We start from the raw sequence: 27,642 nt of genomic DNA on the forward strand, positions 1-27,642 counted from the left end.
AAGTCTCCCATTTTAAGGCTCCATACGGAAAGATTATCTTATCATCAGAAATATTTAAAAAAGCCATTGTTCACTAAAAAGATGGTGAATGAAATATGTTAGTCTAAAAACATAAAATTGTTCCTTTAAGTGCTTTCCTTCTGTGATTGTGGGTGAGACCTTATGAACCAGGAGTCTTTAGTCTTGAGTGCAGCATAGCCTTAACTGGAGTCTGGGAAGCAGAGGGGGCAGAGAATGAGAAGATTGCTGGAAAGTATTCCCTGTGATAAGCCGCCCAAGAAGCCTTTGATTAAATGTGGTCCCAGCAGGAGCCCACACTAGGCCCTCTGTGGCACAGCCATGCCCCATCTCCAGCTATCAACAGCCCTGGGTAATTACAGCCATCTAGTCATTAGCCTGGGACCCACCTGGAATTCCACATGGGGAGGGGGGGGGGGGTTGGAGAGGCTAGCAGGGGTTGGGGTTTTAGGCTGGGTCTTTAATAAAACACTTCCCTCTCCTTGACTGACACAACACCCCTCACCCGACCCACAGAATCAACCTTTTGTTGCTGGCTTACAGTTCTGTGTAAAAGTTTTGGGTCATCACTCTCAGTTTTAATATTGTCTTGCCAAGCAGGCAAAGTTCCTTACAATACTTTTTAGTAGGCTTGAGCAATAATTTCTTAACCTAAAGAAGTTATTTTAACATTTTTGTACCCTTCAATTCTTTAGTCACTAGCAGTTTAGTTTCTTAACTTTTTAAAGCCATTTAATACAGGCCTAAGTTTTATTCATGCACAAAAAGACTTTTACACTCAATGGGTGGCCTGGTCAATCTGTGTAAACAAACTATTTGAAATTGAATTTTTGGTTACACGTTACTAAACAACCTCTTACTAAGATTCAATTGGTTCCTGTTTGGGTAATTTAATCTATGAAAAATGACTGAAGCTGCAGTCACACAGTTTCTTATCTTGTCACATAGAGTATGTTGGAGCAAATAAAATGGTTTTATGCGACTCTAAACATGGACCAATATAGAACGCTTTGTGAAACAGCGAGAGATGTGATGTTTATGAAGTACGTGTTTCATCTATGGCAACCTCTTGCTGTGTATAGTCCATGTGTGTTGGGATCAAGGGTGTATGATTTGTTGTGCCTAACAGACTATGTTGCTTTTGCCAAGACATCACTGTGTTGTTATTTTTGTCATATTTAATAATCATGCATCCATCTTGGGCTGAAAGTTTAAAGCTCGAACTGTGGTCTAAAAGTGCCCTCAAGAGGAATAAAAATACAGTAAGCTAAAAGAATAAAAAAAAAATTATGTTGGAGCCACTACAGGCATTCAAAAGGCCCAGATTAGTAAATATTGATCAGTGCAGACAGACTGTCTGCATAGTGTAGCATGAGATCAATTACCGTTAACATCGGATCATTACAAAGACATTTGAGTACGAATTGCTTACATATATGTAGTGGTAGATGTGTGGGGTATATATGACATTTCTCACTTGAAAAGTTCTTGTTCATTAAGTCATAACAAAAGTTTTTGTAAAGCTAAGTATTATGTATGCCACCTTTTCAGATGTCTTTGATCAAGACTGATTCCCTTCACTTACTTAAATTGTTATATAAGTGATTGAACAACAATAACAAAACCAACCAAGAGCAAAACTAATTCACCATATATTTTTATATGAACATCTGTTTAGATAGAGCATTATACAAAATGTTATGCAAGCAAGCTCGAGAGCAGAGAAGGCAAATATGTGGATATTGTGGTTGATGTGTGACCCGTCAAGGCCTCAGTTCTCTTTGTCTTCTTCTCAGCAGCAGGTTTTTTTCAAATCACACACAAAACTAAAACTCATTGTATTATCACAGTAATGCAAGAGCTCTTCTGCCTCCTTGCATCAGCCAATGTAGTGCAGTCTCATCAACAGATGAGGAATGAAACAACACATTACAATTTAAATAATCCACTTGAAACAGTCTTTTTTTTTCATTTTCCTCCTCTTTTCTTTCCTTTGCACAGTGTCACTCTATGCTCCAGTGATGCATTTGTCCATTGTTTTAAGATTCATCTGGTGTCCATCTCCTTTTCCTCTAGCAGTCCCTTTTCTGGACGCGTGTTTGGCCATGCGTCGCCAAATATATGTTAAGATGTCCACATCTTGAATTGCACTTTCTAAGGTACTGTCCACAGTCCAACCAAGTATGATTTTTGGTTTATTTTTCTCCCAATAGATAAAGGGTGTGCTCCCACAAAGAAAACAACAAACCAAAACAAACCAAAGTTATGTGAATACAAGATATGATGCTGTTAATAATACTGGATATGTTGTAAGGCTCAAGTAACATTTGTCTTTAAGCATCATGAAAGCAGCAAATCATTTGAAATGCAGTACCACAACAGAAAAAAAAAAAGCTCCTCTGGGATGAATCTGCGAGTAAAGCCAAATTGGTATCGCTGACTATTACAGTTCATCTGATCCTAGCAGCTGAATCACAGAGACATTCACAAATAGGAGCTAATGTCAACTCGTTAGGATGGATAGGGGGCTTCTAGTGCTTTCACAGACGGGTACAAAAAAAAAAAAAAAAAAAAAAAAAAAGCCATGCAATGATGAGACAAGGTTGGGGCGGAGATGCAGAGCACTCTTGGACAGACTTTCCCAGAATGCCGTGTTCTACACGATGTCCTGCAAAGGGGGATTAGGTGGGGTTGCGTTAGATGGGAGCGTAGAGCGATGCGTCCTCAGGTCTTGTCTAGCCACTCTGCTCGTTTGGGGGCTTTGCACGTGTGTATGTCCACGGCCTCCTCGCAGTCCTTACACTCCACCGCGCAGCACCATTTGAATTTGCACTCACACTTGGTGACTTGCATGACTCTGGTGGTGTCGTAGCCTCTCCCACAGCACATGACCTCGCAGCCATCTGTGCCCCGAGACGTCTTGTTGCAGACCCGTCCGGCAGTGCCCAGGGAACCTGTGCGGAGAGTTTAAAGGAGTTTACTGACGTATGCTCGCAAACTAGTATATTTGTGTTTCATTAATCTGCAAGTTCTTTTTTACTAATTTATTTTTTTCATGAAAAGCTGTCTAGAGTATGACATGTTGCAGTGTATATTTCTGTTCGGAATAAAACTACAACTATTTGACTAAACAGGTAAGAAAATTAAAAAAAATTCCTTGCATAAGTATTTATACCCCTTGAGAGTTTTCATATTTATAATCACAAACCTCAATGTATTCTATCAGGATTGCGTGTAAAGGATCAACACAAAGCATGACTTTTAAGTATTCATTTGTACTGTAAAAATCAGAAAACCAAGGCATGTGTGTGCATGTAGCGTCCTGTTTCAATTGGATGTAGAACCACCTTTCTTGCAATCACATCTGCAAGCCTCATGAGGTATGTCTCCACAAGCTTCAGAGATGTAGTGGCAGAAAATTCAGCCCATTCTTCTAGTTCAGTGAGATTGGATGGAGAGCATCCGGAAACAACAATTGCCCGGTTTACCGTAGTCTTGGATCTAAACCGTTCCATTGTGGATCTGGCTACATGTTTATGGTTATTGTCTTGCCAAAAAGTGAACCTCTACCCCAATCTCAAGTCTCCCACAACATGATGCTGCCACCACCTTGTTTCAGCATGAGGATATTTTTTTTCGGGTGAAGTTTAGTCCTCGCCTTCAGGGTTCAGGCTTTCAAATCTTAAATTCTGTGTGCACCATCTTCCACATGTAACCAGTATCCACTACATAACTTGTGACAGCTTTTAAACAGGACTTCTTCGGACATTCTTTTGCTAATGGTTTTCTTCTTGGCGTTCTTACATAAAAGCCAGATTTGTGGAGTTCATAGCTCAAGGTTTCCCAGATCTGCCAAACATTTATCTTTCTGATCCTCTGCCACTAAACATTTCCACATTGCATGCTACTCTGTGCTAAATCTGTTAGCCGGGGTTTGGCTGTAAAGATGATAACGCTCATGTTGCATTCAAGGAATCTTGAAAGATTCACTATTCTGGCCTCAGAGAGTTTAAGCACACATGTTTTACGATTTCCACCACTAAAATGTAAAATAACCAGTTTATTGACATTTCCATAACCAGAGAAAGGGATCTCAATCTAAAGGGAAACTTAAACACCCCTTTGTACTCTAGAGTTAAATTGAAGCCCCAAAAGGTGACAGAGAAAATGTTTGGAAAATGGTGCTAACTAAGAGCCGCTTAAAGTAGGTAGAACACTGTTGATAAAACCTTTACCTAGAAAAGTGAGGGAACCTGGTGTACCTTAGATGCTCTGACTTTCAGTACGAGTGGTGATTATGTCAAGCCATTTTGAAATGCCCATGAATGGCTGTGAATGCCTTGTAGCGCTTGGCAGTCTGGCCACCACCCAATGCAGCGGCATATTGTCCAAGTCTTATGTGAATGTCATCCCCACAGAGATTAGCGGCGATGTTCGGTGTGAGAAGCTCCCTGTTTGAACTGCTACCTATCACAACAAGCAGCCCGTAGAACAACAGACCCACACACACAACTATGCGGTGTTGGTAGAGCGGGCCTGTGGGTTACACTGCCTTTCCCAAGCCACTGCTCCCTTTGAAGCACCTCTGTGTGTGTGTGTGTGTGTGTGTGTGTGTATGAGGGTTAAATGGACAGTGGAGCGTGACAGACAGACAGGCTCTCACACTCGGAGGCCCACTCTGCCCTCCAGCTACGCTTAGCTCAGACAGACAGAGAGGGAGAAAGACTGTGACAGACACAGAGAAGTGACTTTTTTTTTTTTTTTTTTAAATTAGCTGCTTGTGTCCCTAGGCTGTGGATTCCACCGAGAAGGTGAGAATGATGGGGTGGGGGCAGAGAGATAGGCGAGCAAAATGAGAGAGTGCGCGGTAAAGCTGCAAAGGGCTTCAGAGCGATGTCAGCTATCTGCAAAACTGTGTCCAACAGTTCTTCATCCGTCAGCCAGCCAGTTTGAAACATTCATAAGTGATCAGGTACATTGTTTGAAGAGGGATCGAGACATCCCCTGACCGTGGGGCTGCGTGTGTTTGGGTGTGTGTCTGTGTGTGAATTGACAGACTGACAGAGGTCAGTTGGCCACAGAACAACCATGTCCTCGGGGTACAAGGATATTAACTTCCACCAAGATCACAGGGGAGGCCTGCTGTGTTATCTGACTACTATTACACACACACACACACACACACACACACACACACACTGACATTCATGACCACAAAACACACTAGTCATGCTTGAGCATACACAAAACACATAAATAGCACCCCTAAAACATGAGAGTCTGGGCAATCCATCAACATCCATGAGAAACTACCCCTCTGACTTTTAGTCCCCCACCTACCACCCACCCTCAAACCCCTGTCGCAGTCTGACCTGCCGCTTTGTCTTGAAGGCAGTAATCCGGAGAGTTCTCAAAGTAGACCAAGTCGTTCTTGGTGGCCTTCCTGAAGGCTTTGTTGGCCACAGCGAAGCCTGTCCCGTCCTGATTCATCGTCACCTCAACCGCCCCGTTGTACTTCCTCCGCAGGTAGTCGCCACTCTTCCTGAAGTCCGACAAGGCCATCCAGCATGTCCGCAGTGTGCAGGACCCGCTCACGCCGTGGCATTTACACTCCATGTTCATGAAACGCTTCACCGCCTGCATGAAGAAGTTTGGGTTGGTGTTGTTTCTGTCAGGATTACGTTTGATTCAATGGCATGCAAAATTACCAAGAAGGGCCTCCTACTAGATGTTTTTACCCATTTACCAAAAAATATGAATTTTCCTATTCAATGCTACTTTTTGTTGTTTTTCAGGGTTGTAAATAATGTTGGTTTCGTCTGCTCCGATTCTGAGGAGAACTTGAAGACTTGTGTAAAACGGTTGTGAAGTTAAACTTCACTTTAGATGCTTTTAGTTTTCACTAAAACTACCCTAAAGAAAAACCTTTTCGCAGCCTTATAAGTCTTGGATTAACACAGAGAATCATGACCAACACGTCTGGCAGGATTTTCATGTGCATTTGAAGAAGAATTTTGTTTTATTAGGATGTCATTGGATGCACTTGGTTTTGAAATACAATGGGCAAAATTCACTTAGCAATCCAGTTTACTAAATTTTTTGCACATGTTTTGCACACATGAGCTGCTTCATCTCTGGACTGCATTCCCAATGCAAAATTCAGTGGACACAAACAATGATTAAGTCCAGCAGTAGTGAGCAATTTGCACTTAATTCCTCACAGACGGTCCTGATATCTTAAGAAAAAAAAAAACATCGGCAGTTTTAAAGAGAAATCCCCTTTGGAATGGGGAGATGGGAATGTTCTTATGCACGGCCGCAGAGTATAAAATGGACCAGAATCAATCCATTCTGGAAAAAAAGGGTGTTTGGCTATGCGCTCACCTCTTCCTCTCGTCTTCCTCGTGCAACACCAGAGAGAAGCAGAGATTTCTAGGTGCATTGTCTGCTGTATTTTGATGCCAAGGTACACCTGCCTTAGCTACTCCGTGATGTTGCTGTACTATCATGCATATTGCATTTTTCTCACATTGCTCTGTAAATAGGCTGGTGTTTTTCCATTATTTGACTTGAATATTTCATCTTTTTTACCTGAGTATGCCGTATTATCAATAATTGCGCAATATTTACTCTGGTATTTATTTTTACTTTTATTTTGGCCTTTCTGATAAGCTCAATTTCTGTTGCTTTAGAACTATTTTCGATTTGGATATCTTGTTTTTTCATTACTGTGTGTAACTTCGTGTCTTTGCCACTGTCATGCCCAAATTTCCCCATTGTGGGACAATAAAGGAATTTCTTATCTTAACCCAAAGGGCCCTGATGAGATCCCTGACTCTGAACAGATGTTGTGCAATGACACAAGTCAGCAGGTATCTTAGTGTGACGAAGGAAGTCTACGCTAATATTCTGAGCGTTACTGAAGATGCCTCCTGCATTTTAAAACCATGTGTGTAAAATATTTTGGCTACTCAATATAAAAATTAAACACTGACGGTGAGAGACAACATACAGATTATTTTACATATGTTACAAGTAAAGCCATTAGTTGCTTAATAATTTTGGGATATGATTTTCCCTATTTTCCCTAACTAAATTGTATCATTAATGTTGAATACATTTTTATTTTCTGGATTAAAATCTAACATACTAAAACGGATTACATCTGATGTGGATATTTTAAACTGACAACAGAAATTTCTTAAAATGCAGTTTTATAAAATTCATGGAATCTTAAATTTCTTTGTGCAACACCAAAGAGGAATTTGTAATGCTATTTTATCATTGTGACCTCACTAGAATTCAGTATAACAAGCATAACAGTTTCAAAGTATGTACACTGATTTCATATTCTTTAAAATACAGCCTGTAATTAGTGAAGCCTTTACTCTATTCGTAAAAACAACTAAAAAGTTGAGATTCTTTGCTTTTTTCACAAAATTTAAAATCTCATTTCATTCTAGTGAGCATCATCTCTTCTCGCGCACTGGAAGCATGGTAACACCAATGTATTTTTTCGCATTGTAAAACAATAATGGATCTTCCTTAGAGGGTTAATTTATTTGACTTGTGCTTATTAACTGCTAAATGTTCTTAAAACAGAATATTGAACACAGGTTGTATAGCTGCTTTCGATTGGAGAGCTGATTTGCAAAAATATTAAGCAAATATACCTAGAAGTAAGGATTCAATTATACTGTACTCTAAGACTGAGGACTGCTATCTGTACCATACCCAAAGTTACCCTTTACAAACGTAAAAACAATAAATGAATCTCTTTACCAATTTAATTTAAGAATTTTCAATGGTAACAAATTTTGTCATTGGGTGCTGCCATATTTATAATATTTATAATATAATGCAGGGAGTCCACACCGCAAGTTAAGCCATCCAAAATCATCCTAATTTTCTTTTGTTAAATTATTTTATTTTAACAGTATGGCAATTTAAACTTTTAATTTGTACTCCAATTTCAACCTTTTTCTTTGGTGTAAATGAAAATGGCTGCTGTTTGTAGAGATGCCCTCTTCAAGTACTTGACCATCTATTTTTTTGCCAATAAAGTTCTGAAACACACACACACACACACACACACACACACAAAAAAAAGATCTGTGATGACGCTAAGCTGACGCTAAGCTAACGTTAGTTTGGACCATCGGTAAACAGGCGGGAAACAGACTTTACGACAAATATTTTATTACTTGGCCAATCTGAATTAAATATATACCACACTCACTGGATTACAATTAAAATACAAATTTTCTTAACATTTCTCTTGGTCTCTAAATATATGATGTATTTATTTGAATTGGGTAAGAATATTGCAACACATCACACGGATAAGACATGTACAAAACTTCTGGAGTGGACTTCCGGTATGGACTGGATATATATGGCACCTGCAGATGGGTCCTTATTATTATTATTATTATTTTCTTTTTATAAAAAAATATTGCATGTATGGTTTTGTCAATCATGTGTAACGTAGTTTGACACTGACTTGTTTAAATTACACTATTTAATAGGTGGTGCAGGTTGTTTTGTGTGTTCTTAAGCAATAACATGGCCAATACTAAATGTAGTACATGAGCTGTGGACCAAAGTAAACGGCAGTTCTCAACATTTTATTTAATTGGTTAATGAATTGTTTATTTAAACAGACATCAAAATGAAATTCCATGCACTTATAGCGCCATAACTGTATTAAAATCCTTCACTTACTGTTCTGCCGCAGCGGTTGTTGTGGAGGTTCATGAGAGCCCGAGCGTCCCGGACAGTCCTCTCTTTGGCATCGATGAAGGTTTTGGCAAATTTTATCCCATAGTTCACGTTATCACTGCAGCCTCCCCAGTCAAATTCACCTTTTTGATCGTTCGCTCGTCCGCGTTTCTGAGGGTCACAGTTACATGTCTTCAGATCCCCCTGGCTGCAGGCCCGAGTTAGTGCGTACACGACTCCCGCTGAGGAGATGGCGTACACGAAAGCGGCTTCACGACTGCCTGAGAGGAAAGGATATTAAACAGAAAAGCCAAAAATAGATCATTAAAATGAAGGTTTCAGAATACGGGCGACACATTACACCCTACAGCAAATCCTGTAGGAACCAAAACCCTTGTGGCAGCCCACATGTTCTGCATACAAAGCTGCACATACTATCATGACAAGACCTGGTTGCGAGCCATGAGTACATGAAGGTGCAGCTGACAGAGAAAATCAGCCCTGGTGCAGTGTAAAGAGCAGCTCTGTTTAAATATTATCATGGAAATAATCCTGGCCGTGGGGCTCTCCCCTGCTCACATAAATTGTTTAAATACAGACACTGTGATACCCCATTTATCAGCGCCAGGGTGATGTCATGAGAACATTATCTACCATTTCACTTCTCATCTGTTCTTTGCAGGTTCCCCAGAACATGAGTCATGCGTCATGTGGTCAAATACAAAAACGACATTTTTATGTAGGGATTGGTCATGGTTTGCTTTTTGCAGCGTCTCTGGGAGTAAAGTGCCCTCAAACACAACAAAGGGATCAAACTTAACCTTCAGCCTTTTAAACACAAACACAAGAAAACCAGCATTTACAGCTGGTTTCTGTGATGAAAGAAAAGTGCCAGACCCCAAATAAGGCTAGTTTTTTGTTAAAGCAACAGGCAAAACGTTTGTCCATTCAGATTATCACTTATGTACTCAGGCAGCTATTAAAAATTATATTTAACAATATTTGTGGTCCGATGCCAAAGCTTTGAAACTTGCTAATAATATTTGCAATTTTTAGCTGTTTGTTTTGAATTCACTTATTTTGCATACATACTCACGATCCACTGTCAATGCACAGACTTTCCGCAGGAAATTTATGAATGATGAACCCATTCTGGTTGAAAACCCTTCTCCTTTCCTTTAGCACAATTCCTGGGTTTCCATGTAATGTTATCATGTACAGGCATGTTATTAATAGATTTGTGTCACTTCCAAAACACACTCAGCTCCCTTGGGTTTAAACCTTCATTTGACGCTGTTGACTCGCAATGCACCTCAGCTGCAGTTTTGTCCAATCTATCATCTCCTTATCTAACGTCCCCAGTTCAGATAAGATAAGGGATTGAATTTTTTCTGGCCCCGTGAGCCTATGCTGCTGTTTACACTGGCTGCATACCAAAATGTATTTGTATTTTTAAATATCTAAGTGAACAAGGGTATAATTTGATGATATGTGTATGTTTCCTTCACTTAAGCATACATTCAGTGCATTCTTTTTTCTTTTATCTTTGAAACTATTCCCTATTTTGAAGTCTTAAAAAAGAGCCTTAAGCCAAGATTCTTGCATAGTCTGCGGTGCATAAACTGCTTGGACTGTATATTCACCAAAAGTGTCCCGTTTACTCTTGGAGGTGAGGAGCTAGGGACAGAGGATGCAGATGGGACGTATGGGGGAGAGTAATGACGAGGGCAGCGCTGGTCATCTTTCAAAACTGCGCTGTTTGCCTGACAGTGAGAATATCTCTCTAAATATTTACATCTACATTACTGTTTATTCCTCTCACCCCTTCCGTCCCCCCGTCGCACACACACACAGCCATGCAGGCAGGATGAGAGTCTTCATTTCTTTCACTTTCCTCCACGCTTCGACGGCCCCCACACATGCTTGAGATGGTTGGACCAGGCATAATAACAATCTGTAGGAAGTCACTGACGTCAAAATCTAGATCTGAAGGTGACTTAAGTATTTTTTCTTCCACCTGTCTTAGCCTTTTTTATTAACTCCCTTTAGTGCTTGCTCTGTTCAGAAGACAATTCATGTCCTGAGAACATAACAAAGCATAACAGATCATTGACTCACAGTCTATTCATGCCATCGCCAATTTAGTGTCTTCTTATTTTCATTTTGTGTCAGTATACAAATACGTTTGTACCCACGCATTTTTGTGAATTATAAAGATATTTAGTTATAAAATACAGAAATCGTGCATATATGAATTTAACTATATATTATTTTCTACAATCTTTGTACTAAACCCTATTTCCAATTATAATGATTATGATCCATTTGAACCAGGTGACTTTTTGAAAACATGACAAACTTTGATGCTTAAAGAAACCAGAGACAGATTAACCTCTTGTTGGTAGATGCTATTTACTGGAGTCCCAAAGGCACATTTCCCTACCATAAATTATAAGAAAGCTCAATAAACTAACTTTAAATCATCAGTGGTCAGTGCAAAGAAATTGTGAGAAAGACGCAAACTGCAAAAGTATGAAATGGTAGACTGGAGGAGAAAAACAGCTATCAGATCCTTAATTTTTTCTTTTTACATTCATCATTTTGTTTAGATTCAAGTTTTGTACCAGCCAGCTAGGACCTGAAAAAGTCCCGAGATGGCTGCATAAACCAACTCTTTGTTCGACTCTGCTAAAAATCCATGCTGGTAGAGGCATAACTTTATTTTGAAGGAAAAAACAAGCAGCAAGTACAGTCTAGGATCAGACATTTATGTGACAGAAAGAATGGAGGTAGGTGGTCCAAAGTCATCAAGTGGAGTGGTACAGTCCAATCACACAGAGCCAGATTTAAATCCAAACTCATTGGCAAATAGTGGAGGTTCGACTGCAAGAGATTGGCATTTATTTATCTGATTTGTTTGATGTGGTTTCTGTGGTTCAGTTGTTCCTTTAAATGTTTGATTAAACTTTTACTACGGTATCTGTCTATTTAGCAAAAAAAAAAAAAAAAAAGATACAAGACTTTTATGAAAACACTGAATGAAAATTGCTTACCATCACACAGACCATTCATAATTGCAAACGTAGGCTTAATCAGAAGGCTCTGAGTGATGCTAAACAAAGAGAAGAAGAGTTATTTAGCCCAGTTCTCTTCTTAGGAAGCAGCCAAAAGAGCCGACCCTTTAGTGAGAAATCACTTAGACCTTTTTTTTACTTTGCTGTGTTCTCAATTGACATTTGACTACCCGGTGCGCAACTGCTACCTTGTAGGTTGGGCTGTAAAACTGTGAGCCTGTGAGGTGAATGCTGTGATGAAACTGATTCAAACCCACACAAATAGAAGTGTATGTGCAACATCTAAAAACCAGAGCACAGTGGGTACAATCTAGTGTAAAAGACTGAGGTTGTAAACTAGAAGAGTAGAAGACATCAACATAAAGTCATCTACCGGTGTCTAAATGTGGTTGAAAAATGGTTAGGGAAGGTCAAATGGGCTAAACAGGCCTGGTGGAAAACATCTGGGCTTTGGGTAAACTTGAACAAGATATACAGCATGAGCTAAAAAACTTGATTTTCAATTTTCAAAAAGGTTCAGACCTCAACATGGACAAGGACTGGCCAACCTTAAAGTTCAGCTGGATTTTCTGAAGAAGAGTGCTGTCATAAGCAGCAATCAGCACCAGGTGTGGTGAACTGTATTTTAGTGATTTTCACACAGCATTATTATTATTATTATTTATTTTTTTGCATAAAATGAGTCTCCCAGCCAGTTAGAATTATGTGTGTTTGCTACATGTGTTTCACAGGGAACATTGTTACTGACGGCAAACCAACTCAGTTTTCAGTGTAACAAAAAGCATAAATACTTTGGATGCTGCATAGAGTTTTATTAAAAAGCCTTCACATCAATAACTACTCAAGTTCTGAGATTGAAGTAAAAATACTAGAAATTCACTGTACTCCTTGCTTAAGACCCTCTCTATGGTCCGAACTGGGTTTGTTAATCCAGACTGAGCTCATTTAGATGAAAGATACTGACTGCCAAGCACAACACCACAGAACCAGTCCTACATCAGGAAAGTCTGAACTCTGAAGTCAGATCATGCATCTCTCTGTTTTTCTCCTTTTTCAGTATCGTTCAGTAGTCTGTTGATTCTGTTCTTTCCTGTCATCATTAGTATTGGTACAGTATAACTATTGTTTCAGTTAGATCCTTATGTTCCTCGCCGCCTGTCTTCTGTGACCTGGCATGCCAGATTGATAATGTCTAGCACTCTACCTTCTGCACATTATCAGTCTGGTCGTGCTCTCACTGAATCTGTTTGGGGAAAGGAGGGACATTGGGCAGAACTTTCCAAGCTGATTGGGTGAAGTGACATCTAGTGCCTGCATGCCAAAGGTTGGTTTTAGCCAATCATGGTATCAAATGAAAATGTTGTAAGCAGCAGGCGCCATGAGAAACAAGGAGTTTACGCTAGTCAAGGCACTTCTTGTTCTTCTTTCAAAGAAGAAATTGTAGATTCTGACAAAACAGGTATGACAGCAGCAGCTAGGCGTGCGTCCTCCTCTGCTGCCGTGCTTATTTTGGCTCGGCAGCTCTTGCTTTCGTCACAGCTGTATGTCCCACCCTAAACCATTATACTGCAACGTGATTGGCCTAAACCGTTTTTGGTTCAGGCCCAAACAATAAAGATGGGAGCTGGATAAAACGGATTCTCACAAACAAATATAACGAGAATTCAGCTTGCAGGCAAGGTTATGTCTTCAGTTCAGTTAATTAGTTAATTTTTTGTGATAGTATGTTTATTCATTATGTTTTTGTATTCTTTTGAGGTTCTGTTTTCCTCCTGTCCATATCATATCATTGCTCTCTGTCTCTCCCTCAACCTAATCACTGTCATATCTCCTGCCTGTTGCCAAGTACTCTCACCTGTCTTCCCCTCTGTTTACTTCCCTATTTAAACTGCTGGTTTCCTATCACTCCAGGTCGGATCCTCCGTTATGCTTCCCTACGCCTGGTCTGATCCTTGTTCTGTTCATAACTCTTGTGGACACCTACCCTCCCTATAAGTGTTTTCCCACATTCAGAAAATCTTCTATTCACCTCATCATGCAGCTCCCAAGCTTTTGTCTACACTTTGGTCCAGAAACAACACCGTGACATGCAACCCATCAGGTAACCTATAGCATGCATGTGTTTGCAGTGTGAGGGTAGAAAAAAAACCCCATCGTGTGTACAAGAAGAGCATGCTAATGCAAAAGAGCTCCGGCCGAGATTCAAATACATCGCCTTCTTGTTGCAAGTGAGCAGTGCTAAAAACTGCGCCTCCATGCAGTCTCGCTTTCACGCCACATAAAAATAATACTACAAAATATTCTTGGGATTTAGTGTAAATAGCCTCTGCAGCCTACATTTTAGACATCCTGTTTAAGGCATAGGATATTCCAACAATCCATTAGTGACCGTAAGCATGAAACACTGGACAATAGGATATATAGGATGCATGAAAATGGGGGGAAAAAAACACTGAAAATGGTGAACACGTATAGCTGAAGAAAGAGGGGCCTCGGGCTCCACCACACAGTTGTTTTTCATAGGCAGAAACTTACTCCGGAGTAGGACGCGTCCAAAGACAGTCTGGTCGCGGTCCAGCGTGCTGCAGTTCCATCGATGGTGCCTGAACTGGTGCTGGCACTCCCTGATCCACTCTTTCGTGCCTTCTCCGATGGCCTGCATGATGTCTGGGTGGCGCTGGCAGAGCTGCCTCTGTTTGTTCACCAGGCCAGGGATGTTGTCGCAGATCACACGAGCCCCCAGAGCGCCAATGTACCTGGGAGTGCCAGAAACAATGAGCTTTAGCGGCGCTTTACTTGGATGATTAAAGTTTTGAGTGCTTTTTAAAAGATATTTACTGTGGAATAGTCAAGAAACAATGATCGACTGCTGCAAACAGTTTAGGCCTAAATGCGTGCTCTCAAGAGGACGCAAAGAAGCAAGTGGCACGAAGAAGAGCTACAGAAAAAGCCCCCTGTGCGTCAGAGTTCACTACACTTAAAAGTTTAAGGTTTGTGAGTAGGAGGGGAGTGGAGACCATTTACTCCACTCTCCAAATAAATAAGCACTTAACCTCTCCCCACAAGACCTGTGAGTGTATGTGTGTTTAAACGTTTCCCAGCGGGACGGTTGAAATCACATTGTCACAAACCAGAGCTCAAAGTCTGGGGCCTCCAATAACCCTGTCAAACATAGACCCGGTTACTCACTTTATTCTCTTCTTCCTTTTGCTCGATTGCTTTTATCTTACAAGAAGGTTCTACAAATGTCAAAATAAAGCAGACTTTTACAGCGCCTTCTCTTCAGCATCGTCAAGATGCTTTGTTGAGCTTGCCCAACATTAACTTCTAATTGTGACCTTTTTGTGTCTGCACTAGACGCCTTCCAAGCTTGTGGCTGCGCAGGGTTTGATCAGTCAGAGAGGGAAGGCCTTCTTTTATCAGGCTGAAGGAGAGAATGGTCTCTTGAGACTCAATACTCCCCTGAATGGGGTTGGAGAGGAGGGAGAAGAGCTGTATTCTCATCAAAGGAAAACACTGGAACAGCATTTCACACTTAACTTGCGCTGTGTAACTCTCTAAGAGAAAAGAGGACTTGTGGCCAGCAAATCATGACCCAAAGGTCTAAAATAACACAAAGTCAATACTTGAGAGTATGCTGGGGCACCAGAAGAAAAAGTAAAGGTACGGAGTTCAGTTGGTGGCTGAAATCTGCTTGGCTTGGCCTTACAAGTGAAAACCTGTTTGACAACTCAAAAATCCAGTCTTTTGTTTGATCACTGACCAGTGGAAAGTCAGCACATCTCATGCATCTGTGCCGACAGCAACACTCTTCAGTGTGGAAGATGCTCATGAAAGAAGAAAGTTGGCCATTTTTGGGCATGGGTGAGGTGTTAAAATACACATAGATGGAAGGAGTGGTTTAAAAAGAAACTGTAGTGTCTTCTGAGGCTTGTTGGCTGTTAATTCAGACCTAAAACATAGTAATAGACTACAATGTATGCCAGCCATTTTGGGGGTTTTCTACCTGCCTTTTTATAAATGAAAATGATCCATCTGTCACAGGATGGTATTTCATACCTTCCTTACAGCAAAGTGACCCCTTGCTATTTTTTTTTTTACTTTCACCCCTGTACAGCAGTTGGCTCTATGTAACACAAATGGCTGCAATCCAATCAACTTGGTGAGTAACTTTACAGTACATAAAAATAAATTAGAGAATAAACAAAGTATCAATCAAAACTGAAAAAAGAATAGCAGAAAGAGATGAGATGTGGAAGAATAGGAAAAATGGTTTTATAGGATTAAAAATGCAGGAAACTGAGGACAGATATGAGGATACCAGACCTGATTATAACTATACTTCATTATACTTTTTAAAATATAAAAGTATGATACATGGAGTTGCGTGGGGAGGATGAAACAGTAGAACTTGATATATTAGTATGTCTGCAATATAAGCATGAAAGAGGATGTATGCTAGAATTTGAAAAGATTAATCAAAGTTTAACATAATAAGCACATTGTAAATTAATGTATATAGCAAACATTGAAATTAATATAAAATGGATTAATAGATTAATAGACTGTTTAAGTATTTTTATATACATATATATTGAGGGAATTTTGTTTTGATCACATTGATCTATTTTGATAAAATGTTGTTTTATTTTTCTATATTTATTTTGATCAAAACATTTTTTGTATTGATCACACATTTTGATTGAAATTACTTTTTTGTTTGATTGAATAATAAAAAGACAAATTTCCCTAAATATATACACACACTTAAGATACAAACCTATCAACAGTCCACAGTGTTACTGTGGAGAAATTAATTTTTGGACACTCTGGCTAAGGAGTGAGAATAAGGGTTATAGGATTTTGGTTTTGTTTGTCTTTTCATATTATAGCGTGCAGAAGATTAGAAAAAGATGAGGATGAAAAGTTTGTAGTGGTAATGCACACCTCCAGTTTTTAACCAACCTCTAAGAAGTAGGGGATGAAGAAAAGGAGCCAGAAAGGCTCAATCCGAATACCCTTATAGAGTAAGGACTATTTAGCCAAAGAGGAAGTGCATCAGCGGCCGCCATAAGTGCTGTCCGAATAATGCAGTCAGTAAGAAAGGAGGTAGGAAAAGTAGCCTGTATGCTTCCTCCAGCGGCTAGCTTTACCTAAGAATCCCAAGATGTCCCTTACCGGCACTAAGAACCCCTTAGGTATCCCACAATTATTTGCGTGACATGACGTATCAGCACAGTCCCCTCATGTAAATGAACAAAAATGTCCAGAGAGAAGAAATCATGCGATTTCTAATAATGCAATTTTCTGAAGTTGTTTTTTATTTTGGTTTTTGTTCTTTTGGAAGGCTGGAGGCCCGGATTTGACTCGCATCATCCATGTGCGTTTCTGTCACGTAATGACGTCGGAGTTAAGGCTGTTCTAATTCGGCACAGCAGTCCGAAGCTCCTTTCCTCTCCACAATAGAGTTCTTACTGTGGACCCCCGTGAAAGTTCAAGGACCAGAAGCTAGGAGTAGGAACTAGAGGCTATTATTACGGGTATTCGGATTGAGCCGGAGTCTAAAAGGAATATTAGGAACAATCAATCAATCTTTATTGTCAACTACAATTTGCATTGCAATCGAAATTACAGTTTCGGTACAAACCGTCCATCACATACATCACATACATTGGGGATAGGGGGACGGTTGACTGAGGCTATGCGTTGCCAAAGAACGCTGCCGTTAGCCGCATTCTTTCAGCTGCCAAGGACCCCGCCGTGACGCGGGAGGGGGAAAGGAAGGAAATCAGGATTATAATTAAAGAAAAAGATGGAAATATAAGTTTTCTAGACCTGCAACATTTCTCTCTCTTTTTGCGCCCTAATCAAGTTGTTGTGAGGACTAAACTTGACTGAGCTCACAACAGTTTAAGCAGACACCCATTTATTAAGGAATGTTAAGTTATGTTTTCCTCTTTTTTGTGCTGTAAATGTGACTTAATGGCCTAGGGTAAGGGATTTTTTATTTTATTTCTTGTTGCCCTCCTAAAGGGAAAGAGATGAACAGTTAAAGCAATACTTAGTTTTGAAGGGGTACTTGTGATGGTGAAGTTGGTCGATTGGTTGGACACCTATATGGGGGTGGGGGTAAGGGAAATGTTTGAGAAGCAATGGTAGAAACTGTATTTTCTAGTCGTCCCCCCCCCTCCCCCCCCTCCCCTCCCACTCCATATTAATTAAAGAATATCCCTGATAACACCTGTTCCCTCAACTATATCCCCCATGATGGACTCAAACTATTAGACATTCCAGCATTACCATCCAGCCCGCCCCCGCACAGACACCTCTCCAATAAACACACTCTCCTCTGGCACACGGACTTTTTTTTTTCTTATGTAACTTTACCCGCGCTCTATCTTTTTGTATCTTTAATGTATTTACATGTCTGTAGTTTTTGGTTGAAATTGTGTGTTATTGCCATTCTTGGCCAGGTCTCTGTTGAAAAAGAGATTTTTAATGTCAATGAGATCTACCCAGATAAATAAAGGCTACATACCCGCGCTCTAACATTGGTAAAGTCATCTCCATGTGTGACGCAGATGCAGGGAGAGGTGGATGGATCTACCTGGTGAATTAATGACTAGAGGAGTCTGCCGCTCCAGCTGAGCTCGACGCGCGCCCTCAGCCAATGACGCTGAGATAAATTACGCGCAACGCGCTGGTATCATTATTAATAGCATCCTCATTATTATTGCTCCACGCGGCAGGGCCAACAAACTGACACGAGGAGCGCGCGAAAAGGCACAATCGTAAAGAAGCTCGAATCTCATTCACAAACTCATAATTTCTCTCCCACTCCGGCGTGTTTCTTGGCTCTTATTTTTGGAAGCACGTCATTAAGGAATAAATGAAATTATGACCGAAAAACACTAGGAATGTTATTTCTTCCATGACCTTGTAAAAATAACCATTTTGTAGTGTAACAATTTAATATAACTCAGAAAATTATCATAGATACACATATTTAAAATATTTGCGGAGGACATGTAACGACAATAACAAAAATAGGCCAAAACATATTTATATTTCGGAAACCACCAATAATAATAATAATATAGTTTTATTCCAATGCAATCTCTCCCCCGTTAGTTTCCCTTTAGTGCATCTTTAGAATATTAGCAGCATATGTGATAAATAGCTAATTAACTAATTGTGTCTCGAGAATAAAAATAAATGGCTCATGTGAAACGTGAGGATGATAAGAATAGGCCGGTGTGATGGATGTGTGCACCACTCACCACCACGAAGAGTCCACGCGAGGCGTGACGAGCAGCAGCAACAACAGACACGCACAGTACATCCTTGAGCTGGCACCTTGTTTCTGAGACGAGGAAGGCCCGGGCGAGAGTCCGGCACCACCGCGCTGAATCCGAGTTGCGCGGAGGCCAAGAATCCTGCTTAAACCCAGCATGGCTCCTGTCTTTTTGCCCCCCGGCAAAGAAGGGGAAGGAGAGATAAATCCTTATTCCAGATGTGAGAGCTTGTTAAGTTTTGATGTGAGTTATTGAGTTAAAACGTTGGAGGGCCTCATTATCCGGAGTGTGATTCCGCGGCAGTCAGCAGATAAGAGGAGCTCGTTTGTGGTGCCATGTGCGCACCAGACTCTCCCCCGGGAACTACTACTGGCTGCCAACCCGGAGCCTTACCTGACGAAGCGGGCGACAAGAGAAGCCGGTTGCGCCCCTACTCTCTGTGCCTCAAGGTCTGATCCTGTTGGTTTTTTTTCCTTATCTTAGAGAGGCAGGAATAGTGTCCGGAAGAAAAAAAAAACAGAGCAGAAGTGACAATTAGAAGAGTTTAAGTGGGCGCTCCTCAGCCTGATGCGGGACTCCTGACCGAGTCGGATGCTCTCCTTTATTAGCGCACGGATAGAGTCCGAGTCGAGGGGGAGAGGAGGAGAGAGAAAAAGATGAGGGAGGGCTCGCCTCGGACAGCTCCCTTTTCTCATTGGGTGGAAGCAGAGGTTACAGGGTTTGACTAAGACGGAGATGTTTAAAAGGACAGGAAAAAGGTGAGCTGCGTGCTGAAGGGGTGATTATGCTGCCGGTGTGAAGACCTTGTGCTGATCTGAAATTTAACCCTCGTTAAGAAAAATTTCTAAATGACACTGCAGGTTTTACCCAATATACAAATGCATGCATTCACCATTTTTAATACAACAGGCTGCAAAATAGATGTGTGGATATTATCTATAGGCCTGCATAATCAAAACAGGAAATACTTGGCATTTTATGAAATAGAACAACACAAAGTTATTCTATTTGGCATTTTATGAAATAGAATGCCAAATACACAAACCTGCATTTTGAGTATTTGGCAATTTTATGAAATAGAATAACACAAAGTTGCTCACTGTTGTCAAAGGAAAGGAAAATTATGCACCTAAGATTTAAAGCATGCATTTTTTTTAAAAAAATATGCATTTTAAATCTAATTTATTTTCAGGCTGCTTCGCCAAACAGTGTGGCGGTGGTGGCTGCCTGTCAGGTCAGATTAGCTACAAGAAGGGGAAAAGTGAACAATTCCACTTGTGGCATGGTTGATTTACCAACCAGATTGCCCAACAGGCCTTCTTTAATTCTAGCAACAAAGTACACTTTTGAGGACAACAATTTTGAGGAGACAAAAATGGCAAGGACGACGGGGAGACAACGGCTGCACACAAGCCGAAAGGTCAAGAGCGGATACCATTGATGTTGAAGGCAGTGCAGTCATTCATTGTCATTAAAAAAAATAAAATGCACATTTTAACAACACGTTTGCGGCCATGCCCCTTCCTCTGAGGTTAAGTTGTGAGAAAGAAGATGGGGAATGTAGAACCAGCAGAACACGGCCAGCTTGTCCAGTGGAACAGCACCGTGGCCTAAATGTGAACCACATGTGTAAAGGCAGAATGCTGACACAGCGCTCCAACACACACTCATTTATCCTTGGTGCAACCGTCCTTACCTTCTGCCCAACCTTTGTCGGTTCACTTAAATCATCTTTGAAATCTCCATCGGATTTGGAATGATGCTAATCCTTGAAGGACGTTTGAGAAATCACAAACTGCTCCCAAGTATCGGAGAACACACTCTAAACCCCACAGACTCCCCTGCTTCTTTGGCAGGTTTGAGTGCATTTGAACTTCTGCGCGCCCTGCAATACTTGGGCGGAGAAAGCCACAGTCGATTCAGCTGACCCCATTAATACTAACGAACAAGCAAACAAACCAGGAAAATCCCTGTCGGAATTGAAACTATTAGACTTAAGGAAAGCTGTTGCAAAGTGCTACTTCTTCAAACGCTTGAGAAAACAGCCCCCCCAGTGTTTATGCCAAAGCTAGTGTTAAAGCTAATCTTCTTAGAAACTTTAGTGTTTCTGCTTATAGCTCCACCAGACAGGGTCGCTGCTGACAGAACCAACCTCCTTTTCACCATTTTTTTTTTTTTTGCGGAGAAACACGTGCAGCAAGCCCATCATAGCGCATGGCAGAGGTTTGCTAAAGTCAGCGAGGTGAGACAAGAGGAGCTCAGCTTTGGAGAATTTTTGCGCGCTGCAGCTTGGCATGCTGTTTTCTGCTAAATCAAAAGGAATTAGGGAAGTACAAACACTTCTGAGTTATGCTCTCCCTCCTGGGGCCGGAGCTGGAACTCCTGTGTCTCTCTCCTCGCCAGTGAACTTGACTTCAGCTTTCTCTCCATAAACAATAACAGAGTCAAGTGCCTCCTTGTCAGACAGATGAAAAGTTTACCCTGATGTGCTGGGTCCAGTCTGACAGCTGTCTCTGCTGAGGAAAACTACTGATTGGGATTGCACTGTTTAGACTGTGCATTGAAAGAAAAGAGGGATGAGGGGGAAATTTACAGTGGCGTGGGATTTTAATGTTTATATGTTAGAATTTACTCAGGGTTAGATCTGACAGCGGGGTTCCAGTTAGGAATAAAGGCATTCGGTGGAAGGTGGAAGAGTTGGACTAATCGCTCAGTAATGTGTCCTCTCTGTGGGGGGATTATGTTGTGGGATGCCATGAGTCACCAGGCCAAAGATGAGCTCAATGGTTATTCATATCAAAGCAACCTCGGCAGGGACGGCAGCACCGAGTTCACATATGAATCAAAGGGGTCAAAGGGAAGAGGGAATCGGAAACTTAATGATCTGAAACAAGTTCGGGAAAGATGGGCTTTCTAACTTAGAGATCTGTAAGTGTAAGGTAAGCTACAGTAGCTACCTCACTAAGGTCATAGAGCTCATTCACATTCTCCCTTTGATTTTTTTTTTGCCTTGAACCACATGTGTAAGAGAGAATGCTCTCTCTCTCTCTCTCACACACACACACACACACACACACACACACACACACACACACACACACACACACACACACGCACACACACACACATCCTTGTTTAAATACAAAGTGAGGATCTTGCCTTGACCTCCATAGACTTCCATTGTTTTTTAAGCCTTTCTATGGCCTAACCCTAACTTTTACCGTTATATACTTAACTCTAACCCCACCCTAAACCTAATTCACACCTTTGTGCTAAACCTAACCCCTAGCCCGAAAATAGTGAGGACCAAAAAAATGTCCTCACTTTACAAGTAAAATGGACAAAAAAACAACGCACACACACTTCGCTTCATGCACTTAGGCCCCATTCCCACTTTAGGGCAAATGTGGCCCAAACCTGATTTTTTTCCGGTCAAGTGACCAGGTCAGACGTAACAGAACCAGTGGAGACGCTCAGATATTTGAGCCACTTCCATACGGGATCCTGAATACGATTCGTATGTGATCTTTTTGAATCAGACTTCATTGGGAACCTCCAAGGCGGATTTAATATGTCTCACGTGTCACAACTTTGCACCAGCTATATTATTTTCCCCTCAGCACCCGCTGACACAATAAGTGGCTTCCATTGGACACTTCAATCCATAAAACCTATTTCTTCCATGTTTGCTGGACCAAAGCCGGCTGCGTGACGTCAGTAATATTGTTCTTTTGCACGTGCGGGTCACAGTGCACGCTGGAATGAGAATTTTAAAAGTGATGGGAATGACCTGGGCTGCACAGTGTCGCAGTGGGTAGCACTACTGCCTTGCAGCAAGAAGGTCCTGGCTTCAAGTCCATCCTGGGTCTTTCCGCATGGAGTTTGCATGTTCTCCCTGTGCATGTGTGTGTTCTCTCCGGGTACTCTGGCCTACTCCTACAGTCCAAAAACATGACTAGGTTAATTGGTCTCTCTAGGTGTGCGTGAATGTTTGTTTGTCCTGTTTGTCTCTCTGTGTTGCCCTGCGATAGACTGGCGAACTGTCCAGGGTGTACCCCGCCTCTCGCCCATTGACAGCTGGAGATAGGCACCAGCACCCCTCGCGACCCCAGCAGGGATAGGCATGTCGGAAAATGGATGGATGGGAACGACCTTGCAAAAAAAATCAGATTTCAGAAAAAACTCTGAATTGAGCACTGAGACCTGCATTGTCTAAATCAAAGAACCATTTATGGCCATGTTTAACGTCCTGGCTAAAGTGTCTTGAGATGATTCTTCAACATATCCACACAACTTTCTTTCCTCATGATACTGTGTAGTCTGGGACGTTCACCACTCTCTCCCACAGTACAACACCCTCAAAACATGATGCCCCCACTCCTGTACTACTCTATTGGATTTTTTTATTCTTTTTTTTTTTTCTGTTTACAAGCTTCCTCCTGTTTTCTACCAATGTAATAACGGTGATTATTAACAAACTATTTTTGTTTTATCAGAATAATATAGACATGTCCCCAAAACATTAAGTTATTTGTCCCTGAGGATAATAACACTCTCCTACCAGTTTCATCCAGCACCTGCACCAGGTCTTTTGCTGTAGTTCTGGCTTCTCATGCACGTTTCACGCTAATGGTGCGTTCACACCGATTGTGATTCAAGGTAATTTTTCGCCTGATTCGCGTGCTAACCCTCGTTTGACGTTTTGCCGGCAATTTGTTTGGCCAACAGGGACAATGCTCCACTTTCTTCACTTGCTTCATAATGAAATAGGAGGATCTTCTATCCGCTTGCCTGTTTTCTGTTTAACTGAACAGGACAGACTGGGACTTTACCGAGTGAGTCATGGTGCCGTATTTAATGTGGAAAGGCGAACGACGGCGCCCTGGGCCCACCAGATCCTTCAGAGATGCACCCAGTTCAGGGAGTCCAGGAGCTACCAGCTGAATCTTAGTCGCTTCCCACGGTACTTCCGTCTGTCTAGGATGCGAAACTGTTATCCCGCTCTTGCAATGGATCACCTGTACAACAGAGGTAAGGTGTCTAGAACTCAGAGCAAGAGGCCTGACAGAGAGTGCACCAGAGCAGGGCAAAAGGGGGCGGGACCAGCTATAAGAGGAGGATGATTGAAGAATGATTTTAACAATCCTTTTAAGTACAAAATGAAAACAGCTTTTTTCAAAGCCAACCACAAACCTCTAAAAGCTTTCCTTACTTCATCCTATGTCAACATTAATTTTTCTATCTTCCATTTTGATTGAAAAAAGCACTCCTTCACCCTATGTCAGTACATCATCCCGTCCCTGACTAGTAAATTGACAGAAAAGTTCAGAGTTTTGAACTCCATCGATATTCGCTTTGTGACTGTTTCGCTTTGCACTTGCTTCACTCTATTTACCATAACTGCGCCGTTTGTATCTGTAGAAACACATCCTTCGCATTGCTCTGCTCCTGAACCAGCCTCTACATTGCATCATTCGCACCATTCGTGTTTGGTGTGAGCGCACCATAAGACTCATTCGCCTCTGGCACACACTCATTCCTGAACCGAATAATGGCTTCATGTTGATACATCCAAAGGTGGTTTTCCATTTGACCCCGATGCTGTGAATTAACCTATCCGAAGCTCACATATCCATGGCATCAGCGCTTGGGCTTTTACCAAACTGATTGAAGACATAATCATATTCTAGATTATACATCGTCATGTTGCATCATGGTTGACCTTTGCAGGAGGAATTTCTTGAATATTTGCAAGCCTATATCACAAGAAATCCTACATGTAAACTTCTGATATTGAAGAAAATGATAAATGAAAAAAATCATCCAAGATTCTTTCTCTCATTATTATGGCAGTTTGCAAACAATTGTAACAACCCTAACTGACCTAAAACAGGGAAGGATTTAGTCTTTTTTGATGTCAGACAGAAAGAGAAAATAGTTATGGGTCTTTTCACACAGTATTTGAAAATATCTGATTCCATATGCTTATAATGGCACATTGATCACAATCTTTTTAAAACAACTCATTATTTTCTGCTGGTTCTAGTAAAATCCTTATTTATGGTGCGTTGAGAAAAGAAACTAAGCCCTGGTAATGTTTTGTATTTTAACACATGAAAAATCGCATGCTTAATTTCTATGGGACTATATCTGTTAAACTCCATTTCCTTCAAGTTGAAATGTCAGAGACTTCATGTCCATAATATGAATTACCTGTGAGGATAAAAGGACCAGACAGGAAAGCTCAATTTGATCATTAATACATTTAAATCGTTTTGGGTATTGGTATATCTGTGAAGCTATTTTAAAGTCAGCATACAATGCAGACCTTAAAAAATATTTAGTCCTCTGCAACTGCCAGGTCCCCACGTGTGTGCCAGAAATCCAGAGCCTCGATAATTTATTGTCCTTTAAATTTAGATCTGCCGACAGAGATGAAGCACTTTGAACAAATACAGTGGAGCTGGAACTCTAGAAGCTACTGAATGGATTGGGTGGCATTTAAAGATGCTGTCCGAGCCTGTTGTCAACCACGTCTCACCCTGAAATGTGCAATTTCAGAAATCTGCATTGAGAGAGCATCTGTGTTTACATGATGAAAAAAAAAAAAAAAATAATAATAATAATAATAATTCGCTTTCACATGCATATATTCCAGGTTATGTACACTCAGGTTACATCATGGTTGGCCTCTTCAGGGAGGAGATGCCTTGCATACTTGCAAGCCTTTCTTATTTTAACCTTAGAATAGCCTGCCGTCAGTGGATTTGATAAAACCTGTGAACACAAAATGCATCCAAGGATGTGATCCTGATAACTCTATGACAGAGGGTTAAGGCATCGCTGGAAGATGTCGTCATGCTTCAACAGTCTGAAACATAACCGTCCTTGAACGCACACATACATACACACACTAAGACTTAGAATAGAGCAAGTGATACAGACAACATCAAAGGAGTATTCAGGCCATAGTACTCTTTTTGGCACTTGAAACATCCCAAGCACCTTTTTGGAAAGCTGGCAAAACATGAACAGTGAAAACAATGAGTTAAGGCTATGTTGGACGTCTTAGACCATGATTTATATTTGTGCCATCCTGCTTGGTTTCACAATGTCTTTACTATTCTTAAAAGATTGAATAATTAGATATTTTCAAAGTATAATTGTTGAAATTTACCTTTATGGATACTGGTCAGCTGTACAGCTCATGCACTGTGCCTGCTTCTTCTGACAAGAACTGAGTAAATGCTGAGTTGTTTCCTGCTGTAGTTGGGTCCTGTCTATGTGACGAATCCTGCAAGTCACATGGTGTGTGATCTATGTTTACCTCTCTGGAAGCCTGTTAAGCATTTCATTATTTTACTGTCAAAAAGTATCATGCTAGTATGAATCTTAGTCTATGTCAGGACCACCTTTGTCTTTAAGACTCCCCATGAAACAAACCAGGTTGTAATCACAGCAAACAGTTTAGGTAAAAAAGTCAGATAAAGTGTGCCATTTTGGTTTTAGATTTGCTCAGCGTATGACATTAAGTGTCATACGATGAGCAAATTGTGATTTAATGGTAAAAATGAATCATTGTCACTCACTGTGACAGTTTATAATCTGCAAAATCATCGCTATCAGTCATCCAGACAACCACGACTCACAAAAAGTTTCAGCTTTTCTTAATACATTTGAACACAGACTGATTTTAACAAATAAGTAAATTTGCTTCAGATAAACCTTAAAGTGATACAAAATATTTGAACAGGTGGTTTCATTGAGAAATTAAGACTAGGCAATGTCTTTACTGCCATAGACAACTCTCTTTACATTTTCATCTCGACAAAGCAGAGACAAATCAGAGAGTGGCCAAGATTTATATATATATATATATATATATATATATATATATATATATATATATATATATATATATATATATATATATATATATATATATATATATATATATATTGTACCAATTTAAAAGAGGTTCAATACCCCAAAATGCTGTGTAAATGCAACCTTTTAAACCTTTAAACTACCATCTTGTTTGCATTAATCTATTATTGACATGGAGGTCTGAGGTTATTTAGATAGAAGCCTGTACTACATCACAGCTTGGCCCCGGTCACACTGGATTAAGCACACATAAAGCTTCCTCTGGGAGGTTGTGGTGGTTTGCTATCCTGGTAGCAGCATATCTCGATCCTGGTCGCAGTGTTGGGCAGCCTGCTGGCAGTATTTGCAGCTTCTCCAGTATGTTTGAATTACAAAGAAGCTGTCTCTCTCCCTAGTCATCCCCACACTGCAGTGTTCAAAGTAACGCTGTTGACTCTCTGGCTGGCTTCGTCTGTGGTTGTTCTGATTTCATCAGCGAGCCCCTACAACCTGTAAACCAGGGCGGCCCACACTTTCTCAGGTTGCGAGCTACTTATATATGACCAAGTCAAAACGATCTACCTGCCATTAAATTCGTATAACATATTTATTCATAAATATATTGAGTATTCTTGATTGTTTTTCTTTTCTTTTCTCCCTTTCTTTGC

General features: G+C 40.8%; 1 protein-coding gene across 2 annotated transcripts; it reads right to left on the reverse strand.

The window, feature by feature from the left end:
• Positions 1-1,659: 1,659 nt before the first annotated feature.
• Positions 1,660-26,328, reverse strand: LOC105920957 (protein Wnt-2b-A). 2 transcript variants are annotated; one of them, XM_021312936.2, is made up of 6 exons: positions 19,502-19,905; positions 19,094-19,275; positions 14,349-14,569; positions 8,743-9,020; positions 5,391-5,655; positions 1,660-2,972 (listed from the first exon to the last, which is right to left on the reverse strand). In XM_021312936.2, the coding sequence occupies exons 2-6, from the start codon at positions 19,264-19,266 to the stop codon at positions 2,743-2,745; spliced, it is 1,167 nt and encodes a 388-aa protein (XP_021168611.1). In that variant the 5' UTR covers positions 19,267-19,275; positions 19,502-19,905; the 3' UTR covers positions 1,660-2,742. The 2 variants fall into 2 exon arrangements, with proteins under 2 accessions (XP_021168611.1, XP_021168617.1); XM_021312942.2 differs by lacking the exons at positions 19,094-19,275; positions 19,502-19,905 and adding an exon at positions 26,286-26,328.
• Positions 26,329-27,642: the final 1,314 nt, after the last annotated feature.

Source organism: Fundulus heteroclitus, chromosome 1, assembly GCF_011125445.2.
Source record: "Fundulus heteroclitus isolate FHET01 chromosome 1, MU-UCD_Fhet_4.1, whole genome shotgun sequence".
Taxonomy (NCBI): domain Eukaryota; kingdom Metazoa; phylum Chordata; class Actinopteri; order Cyprinodontiformes; family Fundulidae; genus Fundulus; species Fundulus heteroclitus.

Bases quoted from the DNA above. Each gene is read 5' to 3' on its own strand.
- LOC105920957 (XM_021312936.2), bottom strand. From the start codon at position 19,266: ATGCTGGGTTTAAGCAGGATTCTTGGCCTCCGCGCAACTCGGATTCAG. The intron at 14,570-19,093 runs GTGAGTGGTGCA...TGGCACTCCCAG, and splicing joins CGCGTGGACTCTTCGTGGTG to GTACATTGGCGCTCTGGGGG. The intron at 5,656-8,742 runs GTAAGTGAAGGA...TTCTTCATGCAG, and splicing joins ACAACCGCTGCGGCAGAACA to GCGGTGAAGCGTTTCATGAA.